A 15,793-nucleotide genomic window follows, 5' to 3' on the forward strand; every position below is an offset into this window, starting at 1 on the left:
AGGTAAAATATATAGAATAGGAACGGTTACAGTTACCCAGTACCCTAGTAGAAAATGAGGTTGGTACTGTAGATCTGTAATTTTGACAATTTTTCCAATCCGATATTTATTATTGTGCTCAGAACATAAAACACATATGTGGGAATATCGAGATTTTGTTCACACACACATGAATGTTCTAATATGCAATTCAAAAGGTGAGAAGTGTATTTTAACACATTGTCACAAAATCAATTTACTGTCCTGAATTTGTATTGTCCTGTGAGCTATGCATAATTCTGGAACAATGAATAGTTTGTAAAGCACAATGCAAGATGAAAAAATATTCCTTAAAAGTAAATAATAATGACAAGGAATACATTTTATGATACCCTAGCCTTCACATAGGTAAAAAATTAATGTTAGGATGGACTGATATAAAATTCCAAATGGTCCTTAAGAACCTGAATGGTTTATTGTATTTCTTAATAAATGTGTTTCTGGGTGATGAAATGCAAAAGAAGTTGCATATTTAGATATTTACTATATCTTAAAAGTATGGCATGGAGATTATCCACAAAAATTATAACAAAATGGCAGAATTTTGACTAAATTATAAGATATTTATAGATACATTGGATCGGGTAAAATAATTGGTAACTTACCCACATACCTAAAGAGTACTGTTAATCTATCCCATCCCTAGAAATTTATATTTCATGCAAAAAGTGTAAAACTCCCGACAAATTTGAGATACCATCAACCACAAATTTTTGTTGCCTGTTTGGGGGTGCAAGGAAGAGCACCAGCCTCATCCTTATACCAAAACACCATGTGACTCAAATTATTCATCTGAGCTGAAGCAGCTAGTACACGAGATCTGTGAATTTGATAAGGAACCATAGTTGGGTAATGTGGAAGCAACCTTATATCAAGAACTTATGTTCCATTAACAAAATTTCATTTCGTAGCAAATTTATAAGACCTTGAAAAATTCTTTAAAAACGCAGCAATAAAATGCAAAACTTACGGCAAATGGCTTTAAAAAAGACATGCATAATTTCATAAAATATTTCTTACATGTCTTTTTCAGTTTAGCACAAATCTGTGCTGAACATCCCAAAAATTTATAGTAATAAAAACTTCACTTTGTAACAATATTTGAACATACATCAGGGGAGCACCTTGTGAAGAAAAGTAAAACATCTGGATCCACTCAAAGATGCACCATCCCAAAATAAAAATAAAAAATTGTTGAAGTAATATATTCGATCAGAAGGTACCTGTGAAAGCTAACTTTACCATTATGTATGATTACAATTTGACTTCTTTTCATTACAAAAATAATAACTGCAATATTCTCAATGAATATATTTCTGCCCAAAAAAGTTCATCATTGGAAATTCACGTTATCTCAATAATAACAATTATAGTAATAACAAGTATCTTTTTATTGAAGTCAAATATGAGTATCAGAAGGTCGCAGATCCAGGAATGGTCCTTGGGTGAGGTGATTTTCCCACAGAAGTCCATGCTAACCAATATTTACATAGTTTTTCCATAAAGAGCTTATAGGGATTAATGTGCACAGGGTAAAAACCGAGATACTGGATCTGAATCACAGGTAAGTGAAGGATGTTTATTTTCTTCTATCATTATTATATTTATCCATTGTGATAAATGTAACGATACAAAGATATGACAAAAAGTAAGTGGGGAAAACGAAGTAGTTTTCTCTGGAATCATGTCAGCCCTGTTGTGCCAGGAAAATGTAAGCATGGGGGTCATTATTAATTTTTTATTTGAAATGTTGATTATTACCAGAAGACATCAGTCCAGAATTAGGGACAAATAATAATAATTAGTACTGGGCCGATACCGGTGAAGTACAGATACCGATATTTTACAGATCCGATATAAAATTCCAAATGGCCCTTAAGAATCTAATTGTTCTTTGACCTCTTTAATAAATGTATGTTGCTAGATAACCGTAATGCAAAAGAAGCAGTGTATTTAGACATATACTTACAAAAAAGTAGAGAATGGAGATATTTTATAGCCATAAAAATTATAACGAAATGGCACAATATTGCACCAAAGATATTTATAGATATATATCGGATCAGTAAAATTATTGGCAATTTTATCAATAATCTAGTGCTTAGCATACAACTAAGGCTGTTATGTTTTCTGTGCAAATATATTAATTTCTGTGTATATATTTTTTATATTACAGAAAATATGACAAATGCCATCATCTGCTGGATTGTGTGGAAATGCTCCGGACAATCTGGCTCATGTGACTGTTCGTAATTAGTATCAGCACAGTTTGGTGCTTACTTTGATCACCGATATACTGATATGCGCATATTGGCCGATAACGATAGTGTCGATTAATCTGTCCTATCCCTAATAATAACTATTGATAATTGACATTTAGTTTTACAATATTTAGAAAATATCTAAAATAACTACCCATGTTGTTTGATACCATTGAAATAAGGGATAGCTTACATATAGAATACGGAGATACGAATAAAATATAGATTAAATACAATGTATACAAAAACAAAACAAAAAACAACAACTAGTCTAGGCCTTTGGGAGGGGCATCTGTGCCTGGCATCAGCAAATATCGTCATTTGAAAGTGCTTTCCGCTCCGTCTTAACATGAACCACTTCTTGCAACAAACTTCCTGTGTGTTGTTTCCCTAGTTACATCAAAAGCACTCTTGACAAATGATTTCGACAGCAAGGTTTGGCTCGGTGCCCAATGGTTATTTTAAAACAGGCCGTTCTTCGCAAAAATCTACGACAGTGAAATAAAATTAGGCTAAAGTAAATTCTCTATGCAGCTGTAAGTGCAATTAAGGAACTGTGGTTCGTGAAGCAGAAATTATTTACAGACATTACAAGCGGCAGTAACTAAATACCTGAATCGAATCCACGGCCTCGTGAATTGAACGCTGACGACCTTCCACCTAAGCCTCCAGATAGGCCGAGACGTGGGTTGGAAAGTGAATTGCCTGGGAAGCACGAAAAGAGAAAAGACCAATTTATTCCTCACAATAATGCCACCAATGTGGATCAGGAAAACTGAACCGAGTGGCTTTGTTATAAACTTATCCTTTCAAATCATTACAGGCAAAACACTGGAGTATTCTCCTCAAATATTTAAATCACTGAATCTGGTCTTGTCCATGAAGCTACTGTGGAGCCTATTTGCGTTAATGTGCCTATGGTTGGGCACAGGGTCGTTCGGCAGCACCAATATAGTCCAAAAAAATAAATTAATGTCATGACACTTACATTTTGTAATCGTTAACTTCTTTTATGTCTTTTTTTTTTAAAAAAAAAATAATTATTTTATGTCATATACAAATGACAATTTTTAACCAAGCTGATCATAATGTGCTCAAAAAGTGAAGATACCCAAATTAACATTTTTTTCTTCTGCACAGTGTTCACATATAAGACAATGAACTCTCACGACGCTCGGCAATATCCTTCAAAAGTCCAGAATGTTTTGGTACTACAGTGTTGTGTTCTCGAATTTCAAAAGAAAAATTTTGAACCCTCGGAACCTTCTTTCTGGTGAAAAATTCTTCCACCAATGACCAACAATACATCCAACTCTGAAAAAGAACAGAGACCTTTGCGTAACGACCCAATGCCAAACCAGAAGTACACAGACACAAGATGTGCAGTGTAGCATTGCCATCGTATCCCAAAGTATTTTGCGGCAAGAATGCTGGAGAGGACGAAACTGTTACATTCACAGTAACACAAGTATGAATATACACACACAGAGAAAAAAACTTATCCAATATCTGGATGTTTGGCCCCAATTCCTACAAAATAACAAAAGGAAGAGGATACATTACAAATACTTCACATACAGGAAATCCATTCATTATTAGACCTAATATCTGCAGTACATTCCCAAATCCCTCCTCAGTGTGAGGTCCATAAGATAAATCAATCTGCAGTCACAATAATTTGGTTGAACATTCTTTTACAAGGCTGACTGCCACACCTGTAAGAGCTACACCTTAAATAAGGCATAACTTACACAACATGCCATCATTTTACTAAGTAATGAAGTCCAGTTTTGGCATGTACTTACTGCTTTCCTCTAGCTTTCATCACATCATGTGGCTTCATCAGGATCTCAGACAAGAATAGTCAAAGTTTAAAACATGAAGAGGTAAGTTAAGGTTAAAAAGGTGAAAGACAATACAGTGCCCTATCAATCCCTCCTACTACAATTCAGTTGCCAGCCAGAGCTGCCAGTTGTTGTCATATTCATGAATTTTCCTTGGGGACAGCTATATAGAGGGTGTTACACTCACTTTCGGCCTGATTTTTATCTTATAAAAATAAAACTATTGGTCATAATGCAATGAAATTTACTACGGACACACCTTGGTGTAAGAGAAGCATGGTGACGTCACAGCAAGTGTTGGAAGTGGCTGCCATTAACATCAATGCAAGCCTACATATGCCTCTCCTTGTTGCAGAAGGTATCCACAAACACGTCAGGAGTTAGTGTCAATTTACATCCGAATGCAGTATGCGTTTTTGGCAGCTCAATCACACATGCTTGTGGAAACTCCACTTCCTGCACAATTGCTCTTGGCACTTTTGGACGTCCAACAATGTTTCCGTTGCATCTCGTCTCTTCACCAAATATTGAATGGGAGACTTTACAGGATGTTTCAGTCACAACAGCAGGGCCAAGAATTCGAGACTGAAAGCACATGTCTATAAAATTGGCATTTAACGGCAGAATCACCCAGACATGCATGCCCACACAAGGACTAGAGTGTGTGTGTGGCGCCATCTCCAATGACGTCAGCATGCTTCTCATACACCAAGGTATATCCATATCAAATTTCATTATATTATAACCAATAACGAAAATCAGGGGATGAGAGAAGTGAAACACCCTGTATAAAAAGTACAAACAGCAAACAAGTATGCTATGAAAGCTCACCTCCTCTGTATCCGCCACCGAACCCTCCTCCCATGCCTCCAAAACCACCTCCTTGGCCTCCTCCCATGCCACCCATTCCACCACCGCTGCCAGGGGTTGAATTCAGGAACAACTCAATGTATCGATGTTGCATGTGGGCCTTGTCCTGAAAAATACAATTCTGTATTACTTTCCAACGCTTCCATGCAGCGTAATTCCTGGCTATGATAATGCCAACGAAACAGAACTAACTAGTATCAAGCTTATAATTATCAAAACAGACAAAATGTAACTTGTCCTCAATGAGGGTGGCCACTCTAGTACCATGACAAAATTCAAGTCTCTAGTAGCAGAGGAGAGCAATGTATAGGATCTATAAACTTACAAGTATTTTTGCGCAAATACTTACAAAACTATTTACTAACCTTTGACATTGCCTTTACGGCTTCTTCGTGTGATCCAAATTCAACATCAGCTTCTCCCGACGCTCTCCCGCTGTTGTCATAGATAAGACGGATGTTGACTGGGTTGACTGGCCTGAAGAACTGGAAATAAAGAGTTTCATGAGAAATACATAGAGCAAAATATACAAAACAAACAAGTATTTAATTATTTTGCTCCTTATAATTATTAGAACATCCAGGTTTTACTTTACCATAACATAACCAGCTTGCAGCCAAATTGGAAACAAAACTTGTTGTTTTCCCTTGTAACACACATTATTTTGATTGTCTTAGCTCCTATTATTATCAAGAAAATCTAGTTTGTTATTTTTAACAGTCTGATATTTCTATAAATAGTAGAGATGGACTGATATGAAATACCGACAAAGCACAGATATAAAATTTATGATACCAATCACTGATATTCTACCAATCAAATATAAAATTCTAAATGGTTCATTGACCTCCTTGTAACCAGATGAAGCAAGCCTAGTATGGAAATTATATGCTTACATCCATAAAAATTATAACAAAATGGCACAATATTGCACTAAATAGAAAGATATATATATATCGGACAGGTAAAATTATATTGATAATTCTACTGATAAACCGATATGTCTATATTGGCATATACCAATTAATCTGTGATTACTATCAGATATCGGTAAATTTTATGTTGGTATTGGTAAAAATTGCATTTCAGCCCAACTCTAACAGAAAACAAACTTACATCTGCAATGTCTGCTTCCGATGCTCTGAAGGGTAGTCCCCTCATGTGAATGCAGTGGCCTCCTTCGTTCTGCCACACACCGCCACCTCTTCCGGACCCAAAGCCAGGTTTTATGTTCCCTCCGCCACGGCCTCCACCTCTAGGTCCACCACCCCAGGAATTGTCGTTGCCATACCAGCCATCTTCATAGTCTCCACCAAAGCCTTTAAGGAAGGAACAACAAAAGTTATTTCTATGTAAGCTTCATGCTCAGATAACAACTGGACGAGCAGTTTAAAACTTCTCTCTGTACTTCACAACACTGTAGTAATTTGTCAAGTGTAATATTTTGACTACAAAACAGTAATCAATAACAAGTAATGGGTTTAACATTTCTTTCAGATTGGAAGAATATTTGCTAAACTGTCACGAAGCAATGATGTCCGTTGATTTGGACTTTTCAATTTTAAGATATATTCATGAGTAGGGCTCGGATAATTATGCATTTTGCATATGCAGGTTCATATTTGTATGAAAATAAGTGATGTGCATATTTTTGTACCTACAACCAACACAGAGCATATACTGTATTTATTTTTCTTCTCCTAGCTTCTCTTTTCTTTATCTTTTCTGTCTTTCTTCTTTCCTTTTTATGAAATGTGGCAAGTACATCATTCTCACCTCAACAATCGACTAATCTGGCAACGTCGTGTTTGAGTGTCGTCTTGGGAGTCATATGTGAAACTGGACAAGGACTTCAGCACAGACGGAAAAGTGTTGTTCCGCAAAGTTTGCGAGTGTGCTGTGTCGTGCAAAAGAAAATTTCAAGTGCAGCAACACATGCAAACTGGGAAACATGTGAAAATGAAATCTCTCGGGACATCACATAAGCAACAGACACTTTTAAACTTACAGTCACACCTGGGTCCAGTAGGGTCTGAATTCAGTGCAGATTCATGTAAGGCTTTCGTCTCAGCAAATATTCGCTTGCACAAGCTTCAAAGGAAAAAACCTTGTTGGTTTTCTAGAAACATATACGCATCATCACGTACCCGGTGAATCAACCATTAGGAAAACTATGTTCCGGAACTGTATCAGGGAACTTTAAGTAAAATGAGGCTAAAAGAAGGCCAAAATAAGATTTGGGTATGACTTAACAAAACAACTGACGTAAATGAAAGGTGTGATGTAAATTTCATGTTGGGTGTATTGGGAGTAGAAGAAAAGCCAAAATCTTATTTGTTGACAATTTAAGAACTTGAAAAGGTGAACCATAACACAATAGCAGCTTTCTTTAATAACACTGGGGAACAAAAATAAGATTTTATTTTGTGGCATAAAGTTTAATAACAGTTTCAGCACGCAAAACAGCTTTGATTGCCAATTGTATGATTGGTTCAGTTGAATTGACTCCAGTTATAAAAATAAGCACACCATGGAAAATGTAGGAGGTAAAATTACTCCACGCTTTTCTCGGTAATATCAAAATTTGATAATAAGCTGAAATTCCCATAAGAAACTTATTTATTTATTTGTAAATTGTTGCTAGGCAACTTATGAAGTATTGCTAGGCAATATATCTCTTAATGTTGAATTTTGTAGTATAACTAAGCGAAATGCGTTTAATGTGAATACATTGGAAATATGAGTTCCTCACGTAGTAAGTGTTTCAATAACCCAAATGTTTTTTTGCTATATATGTGGAATATATTGTCTACCATCACAGAGAAGAAATATCACGGATGTAGTGAGAGATTTGTATCAGGCTTATTTTGCCAAAAATCTAGAACAGAATAAAAAATGGGTCCCACATATAGTTTGTTGGATATCACTTCGTTATTGGGGCCAAGGCGGACGAAAGGGACTCAAATTTGGAGTTCCCATGACATGGAGTGAACCAAAAAATCATGTTAATGATTGTAATCACAAAAAGAAATATTAAATTGTTGTTGGAAGTTCATTTATATGTATGTGTTATGTTTCAGCCATTTTGGTTTAGTTGCATTTATTTCATAAATTAGAGCCAATTCAGGAAATATATTATTATATCATTATTCAGCAGCATGAAATCGCCCTAAATTAGCTCTCAAACACTGTGCTGCAATTTCACTGTTCCCCAGTGTAATTCTCTACAGTTATTGCGGCCAGACAAGACAGTGTAGGGTCATATTACGACCGAGTGCTGCTCCATATATGGCCAGTCTTAAAATATTGTATCCGAAATTGCACATGCGCTGAATCATGTGTCTGAATCTGAATTAGTGCGAGCAAACTTTCATAATATCAATGAACTAATTTCAAATGTGAAAAAGGTATTCCCAGTTCAATTGTTGGGGATAAACTTCTATGGAAGAATGCTCAAAACACCTAGCAGTGTAAGTTTTTCCCAGGAAGTAGCGGTTGACGTGCACCATCTCCTGTATACATTGTGCATATAATCACTCATCCTCATCTTCGCAAATTAGCCAAAAGTGGGACAAGAAGCGAAGTAAAATAAAGCAAATCAATCAATCAACCATCTCCTATGGTTACTAGATGGGGCACGTGGATTGAGGCTGCTGCATATTACGCCGACAACTTTGAAATGGTGAAACAGGTTGTTGATAGACTTGATGCTCAGGAAGCAGTGTGCATCGTGGACGCCCAGCGAATACTTTCCACAGAGGGAATTCGAGAGGATCTTGCCTACTTCCGAGCTAATTTCTCTTGCCTGAAAGATTCCATTCGTGTATTGAAAAAGAACAGTGGGTATGCAACAATGGTGAAAGTTTGCAAAATCCTGCATACAAATGGACAACGTGTGGATGATCTGGAACTTGATGTGTCTGACTTTTTTGCCCTAATACAGTCCACTTGTATATTGCGAAGTGGAACGTGTGTTTTCTGAATTTAAGACTATTCTAGCTGAAAACAGAAGTGTTTCAAGTTCGAAAATTTGAGCCATCATGTTGTTATCAAATGCAATCATGATCTTGATCTGTAATGTATTGAGTTTCATTTAACGCACAACCATATTAATTGAAAAAAATCTGTGTAGCAAATGGGCATTCAGAATAATGCATATTCATTGCCTGGCATGTAATCTTTCATAGTTTGTAATATACGGCATTTGTAAATTAAACTGATTTTTAAAGTGCATATTTTACACTTTTTTAGTGCATAACTATCAGAGCCCTATTCATGAGTATTCTGTGAATCCTTACCTCGCACTAGAGTACTGTATGGGACCACTCTCGCTTGCTCATACTCAATCGAATCTTAAATGCTCAAGTGTATAGAATCAAATATCATTTCAATGTGACAATAATCATAGAAATATATATATGTAAAAATCTGCCCTGGTCATTTCAGCCCATAATTATCCATTTAATTTTCATATATTGCTATGTATTGGTAAAACACAGGAATAGAATGAGAAAAAGTGCCAGAAGGGCAGATAAACAAAAATGATTAAGGAGACAGTCAACACTTACCACACAAAAAGGAAGAAGTTAATATTTACCGCATTTTCAAGAGAAAAAGAGGTAGCACAGTGTCACATAGTATAGGGGCACAGTATACTAATGATACGTAATAAATTTTACGTACTTTCACCCGTGTTTACTGCATGGTGGATGGGGAAAGGATTATTGGTTGGCTAGGTTGAGTCTGCGGGGTATAGTGGATGCATGCCTGATATACGTATAGGCCCTTTCCCACCACCTACGGGAAGACACAACATGAAAACAGTTGTTGGTGGTGTAGACTAAACTACATTTTTACATGGAGATGATGACTATGTTCACTTAGTTGTAAATTTCACTGTGTCTTTCACTTTAGCATTAATATTTGAGGGTGCACTACCACAGAAAATTACGGTTATAATTCATCTACTGGGATCTGCTTGTTCGAGCGTTATTCGCCCCAGCGAAGAATCTCTCAACTCTGTATGCTATCTAGCATCATCATCACAACTATTAGATGCTCGAGCAAAGCACTATGTTGCACCAAAGACAGTTTACCTAGTAAGAAATGATTTTCAAGTACCGGCAATACCAGCACAATTAAAAGAAAAATGCCTCAAATAATTATTGTACCCCAATTTTTTTCCTAAGAAAAAGATGCAGTGAAATACAATATACTGTACATGGTTCCTGCATATTTTGTCCAAATAAATTACATTAATTTTCTGGGTAAATAAATTTCCATACCAACACATAATGGTGTTGCCTTCTAATTGAAACAAATTAAGTTTATTAAAGTAAAATACGGAACCATCTTTACAAGACACATTATCAAACATGAAGCTGATTGGAGGAACAAGTGAAAATTGTCATCATTCTACGATCCTGTTCATGTAACCAAGACTTTTTATTTTTAACGACATTCCCTGCTTTTTCACTCAACACTGTTTCTCTGACCTTCCCAGTTGATTGGGATTGCCGTCATAGAACTTGTGACACGAAAATGTAAAATTAGTTTGATTTTAGGTTTTTCAAGGAATCAAGATTAAAATGCAGGAAAAGAAAATCTGGGAATGTGTAAAATTGGGATTCACTATTTGAAAATCAGGCTTTAAGGTGTTATTTCGAGTAAGAGTCTGACAACCCTGACAAAGCCAGAGCAATGATAGAAATACACATTGATCTATCAGCTGCTGAGCTGGTAGTCTACAAGCATGAAATGTCAAATTCCAGATTTGAGCCCTGGGTGAAAGACACTACTTCCTTTTATAAATACGAGGGTATAATGAATTAAAAAAAGGTTGACACAACTCACCTTTGAAACTTCTCGACCCTCTGCCCATTCCGTATCTGTTGATGCCTCCGAACCTGTCGCTCCTGTCGTATGGAGCTGGTCTTTGAGAGAATCCCATGGGACGCATTTTGGGCCCCATAGCAGCTCTGACTTCAGACAAACTGCTTCTGAAAATTTCTATGTACCTGGAGAGTAGGATTACAAACTGTCAGTACAGACTTACTGGCAAAAAAGCCATACACTTCATGGTTCAGATTATTGTAATTTAGGTGAATGCTGATGAATTATCAAAACAATGTGCAGCCACTCAACATTCAGTGTATGGAAGTTAATTAACTTGATTACAAGGTACAGCTCAAAACTTTCAATCATGAATAGTGTATTTAAAATGTACTATATATGTATATATTTATTGCTCAGCATCATGTGATTGCAACGTGTAGCCTTTTGCAGTTACTTCTGATGAAAAATATTCGGGAAATGTAGACTTTTAGTGCGTTTTAGTTTGCATCATTTCAGATTTTTTTCTGCCTTCAAGTTAAAATAGATTATGTTTGTCACCAATTATTTTCATTCTATTGTATATACAGGCAAGCTAACTGGGATTAAGTGGTGTTCAAATTGTGCTCACACTTAGATTAAAGACCAGGATTCCTCAATTATAACAAATGTTAGCTTTGGAATTCTAACCGCTCAACGTTCCATCCTTCCTATTAATTTGACATCAAATTAACTGTTGGTTTCGAAACTATGAGATCACCAAGCATGGGATTTTGTCGGTTGCGTTTGCTTTTAAGTCCAATTTTATGCACAGAAAGGCTACTCGGGACTGGACAAACAGATTGAAGTGGGACCCAAACCACCGGATATCGAAGAACAGACTCCTTGATTACAAGGCAACAGCAATTGGATATTGTTAAATGCAGTATTGCACACCATATTTTTACAGGTAAGTCCTCTAAGTTTGTAAGATCAATCTATGGATCTTTTAAAACTAAAATGACAATCTTGCCTACTGTCATCATGCATGTAGTTATACTGGTATGTGTGACTTTTATGTATTTGCACAAATGTTAGTCCACCTAACATGAATCTTCTTTTGTGTTTCCAAAAGAGAAACAATCCACTAGTAAAATGAAGAGTGAATATCCTGGTGACACTTGACACTATCAATGCCAGTGATGCTATGAAGACGTTAAAAATCCATATTTATGGGGTTGAATACGGAAATCTTAAATATAGCAGCAAGTCTTTTACAAGTAGATTATGCCCACATGTTCCAAAATTACTCTTAGAAGGGTACAAAACTACAAAAACTTAAGCACAACCAATGTGGTTACTTATTAAAACTTGTAAAAATTCTCTGGAAACAGTTGCAAGAAAGTGGCAAGACAAGTGTACATCACACTGATGCAGAGCAAGAAATTGTAGATGTGTCAAGTTACGTGCAAGTATCACAAATGGTAGCATTACCTTCTCACAAGAATTGGAACGACTGTCAAAATTCAGTCACAGAACTTTCTGGTGCTATTGTGTCCTGTTACCACGACATTGACAGTTCTTCCAAGTTGTCAAGGGACTCTAAATGCAATACTGGCAATGTACATGCCCCTTAAGTTTACTGAGTTTTCAAGTTTCTTTCCTACAGAAATTACCTTAGAGAAAACTGAAATAAAGTTTCTGCTCCTCCAGAGATTTGAACTCTGCAGCTCAACAAACCAGGCAGCTGTGCTATCCTGTACAACACCAAACTTTTAACTTTTCCCTTTACAGACTGAGAAACTCAAGGCATGTGGTACGATAGAAAGCAAATAAGCATTGAATGGCTTTTAAGTTTTCAGTAGAGCATTAGTTATATTCTACAATAAGATTAAAGTGCTTTGTAATAGTGTGAACTAAGAACACTAAATTTCAGTTTGTTGATTGTTGGGTCTCAGAAATTAAACAAATCATGTGATAAACAGCACAATCATTTTAAAAAAGCAGCAACGAGAACTTCCAAACCTAATGCTGCAGTTTATCTGCGAACACTGAAGCAAGACTTCTATTGCCACATGTTACTTACCACTGACTAGTTTCAGAGGGAGGCTCTACCATTATTCATAAATTGATGGCATCTTAAACACTATCATGCTGTCACAGAATTTACTGTCAAGTGGTTCAACTTGCTTTAATGTTTAGCGGAACTAGAAGCTGCCTCCAAAATTAATAGTGTTTAACATACATGGAAAAATGAAACCCATTCGTCAGACATATTACAGTGTTTTCTGCACTACATCATGTCTGACACAAGTAATGCACCAAACATATAATTGCTGTTGCATTTCTGCTTGTTAATCCAAATATGAATAAACTTAATATCATCTTGGGTATTTTTTTTTTATACTTTGATGGAAGCTTGGCTCAGACATCGTAAGATTAAAATTAAATGTGCAATATTTCAAGGCCACTTCGTTTCTTCTGGGATATTAAACAAGAATACTTACATGTGTAAACGAGTAAGATTAACAAATATAAAAACAGGTATCCATAGGAAATGACTACAAGTGACTTCTTAACTTCTGATGGACACAGATTTTTATAATTTTTAAACTCCACCACTTACGCATGTAAGTATGCCTCTTTTCATACACCTAAAGTGAAATGATCTTGATGAAATATTGGAATGCAACCATTCAACATGCCAAGGTAATTTCAGTTTAATATTTTTGTACTTAAATAAAAGTAAACCATATCATTTTAAATTCACCACAAAGCTATGGAAAAAGCTATATGAATTATCTGATACATTTTCTGTTTATTACATAATGTTCTCACAAAACTGAGCTATGTGTTTTAAAAACAAAGCACTGCCCTATAGCAAAATATCACTAATGCAAAGTATGAAAGTTTTGAAACTGTACGCACTGCAAATGAAAGCACCCAATGAAACAGATCTAAGAGTTTATGCACAATAAACAAACCCTATGTTAACATCAAAAAAGATAATTATTAAAAAAAGGGAGCTCCCGCCCCTTCACCTCCCATCTGAAGACGCATCTACCTCCTCCTTTATGATGAATTGGCAACTCAAGCCTCCCACCGTCCCATCTTCGGCAGCCGTCACTTCCAATGCCTCACCCACCCAAAGGGAACTGAGAAAGGTAGAGTGCCTCGTGCAGTTTCGCCTCTACACACTGCACGACATTAACACTGATAACATATCATTGTAACACATCTCATAATTATTTCATGCTATTTGCAGTGAATAATTAGTTAACAACCATTTTCAATGAGGTATCTTAAAAAGAAAAACACACAATACAATACAAGTATTTACTGCCTTGTACTTCTATCGAGTATAGTTATCACAAGTAACATATGTTAGTGGAAGAAATTGTATTTTCTCGCCATGAGGAGAGGAGGGGTAATTTAAAAGTATATACATGTATTCTGTACTACAGAAGAAAAAGAAACAGTGGTTACAAAAAAAGAAAATAAAAAAAACACACGACAAGTTTAACATATAAACTTTCCTATTTATGATGGATGCGGTAAACGTGAGCATACATTACTTACGTGAAATTTAGAAATTTCGCACTTCCGTATTGCACAATTTAATGGTTAAATCTTATTAATTTCGAAGATTCACTCTCTTCATTCACAAAAGGGTATGGCGTCTACCCCTACCTGTGAACGAAGACAGTGGATCTTCGAAATTAATAGGATTTAACCATTAAATTGTGCAATGCGGAAGTGCGAAATTTCTAAATTTCACGTAAGTAAACTTTCCTATGTTCTTTGAACCATCACTATGTTGACTTTAATACCTATCAAAAGTAAACATAATTCTTTTGTTTTATACAAATTTTATAGCTTGATTAATGTAAACACAAATTTCATGTTCCCTACTGAAGTAATTTATGGCAAAAAAAAATTTAATGTTCATGATTGGAAATTTGACAACACAATCAGTAAAACAAAGATGAAATAACTGAAATATTCTTGCATGCAAATTAATACCCAATATTCTCAGTATGACTTCCTTCATAAACATAGCTCATCAAGTTATTTGGGTTAAGAGATTATTCAATTTCATTCAGGCGAGTACAACAAAGCAATATTTTTTAGCAGCAGTGAATTATTGTGTTACATTTTTACTTAAAAAAAAAATTGTCACTGGCTGCCACGAGAAATGCAACTTGTTTACTCAAGTTAAAATGGTTCAACAAATGAAACAAAAAAATAGTGGGGCTGAGGCGATATGCATACCAATGCTGATATTCTTACAGATATTTGAAAATTGTAACAAAATAATGATTAATACAGTAGAGCGTCGATTATCCGAAGTAATTGGGGGACATGGGTGTTCGGAAAACTGGTTTGTTCGGATAATCGGACTGTACATGTTTATTTGCCAAAAAGAAGTACTGTACAGTAAATTTATTCATAAAAACAGGCATCTCTTTAAGTATTACAAAGTAACGTACAAAGGCAACTTTAGTAGGAATATATAGTATGTGGTACAGTTTATTAAACAAAAATATGTACATATTACATACGCATTTTGCATGAACAATACATACACCGACAGAAGTGTGCTGATTGTTGAAACACAGCGACTGGCGGCTTGGCCGGTCAGCAGCGCCTTATGAAGGCCCCATTAGAAGCAATGTTCCGCCAGCGGTGGCTCAGTGCGGCGACTACTGTGGGAAACTTGGTTTGGGAGTGAGGGGGATGATGGATGGTAGGGTGGGAGAGTAACAGGTGCGAGCGAGTACACAGTTCGGTTAAGCGGTCGTTCGGTTGACCGACGTTCGGATAATCGACGCTCTACTGTACTAGCGTGCGAATATTCCACTTCAATTCACCAGAGCTTAGCTACAAAATATTAGGGATGGGCCGATATGAAATTAGAAATGGCCCCTGAAGAATTTGAAAGGTTCATTGACCTCCTTAATAAATGTG

The 15,793-nt window shown here is 36.0% G+C and overlaps 1 protein-coding gene across 3 annotated transcripts in view; it reads right to left on the minus strand.

Moving 5' to 3' along the window:
* LOC146003745 (heterogeneous nuclear ribonucleoprotein H-like) overlaps nt 1–15,793 on the minus strand; it is a 36,038-nt gene that overhangs the window by 2,205 nt on the left and 18,040 nt on the right. For 2 of the 3 annotated variants that reach the window (XM_083142145.1, XM_083142146.1), the window contains exons 6-10: nt 10,868–11,031; nt 6,131–6,333; nt 5,380–5,499; nt 4,976–5,120; nt 2,913–3,005 (exon numbers count right to left, since the gene is read on the minus strand). In XM_083142145.1, coding sequence (XP_082998271.1) covers nt 2,913–3,005; nt 4,976–5,120; nt 5,380–5,499; nt 6,131–6,333; nt 10,868–11,031 — 725 coding nt within the window. The remainder of the gene's footprint in view (nt 1–2,912; nt 3,006–4,975; nt 5,121–5,379; nt 5,500–6,130; nt 6,334–10,867; nt 11,032–15,793) is intronic. The other variant, XM_083142147.1, reaches the window with a different exon arrangement.

Source organism: Lepisma saccharinum, chromosome 20 (assembly GCF_977018435.1).
Source record: "Lepisma saccharinum chromosome 20, izLepSacc3.1, whole genome shotgun sequence".
Taxonomy (NCBI): Eukaryota; Metazoa; Arthropoda; class Insecta; order Zygentoma; family Lepismatidae; genus Lepisma; species Lepisma saccharinum.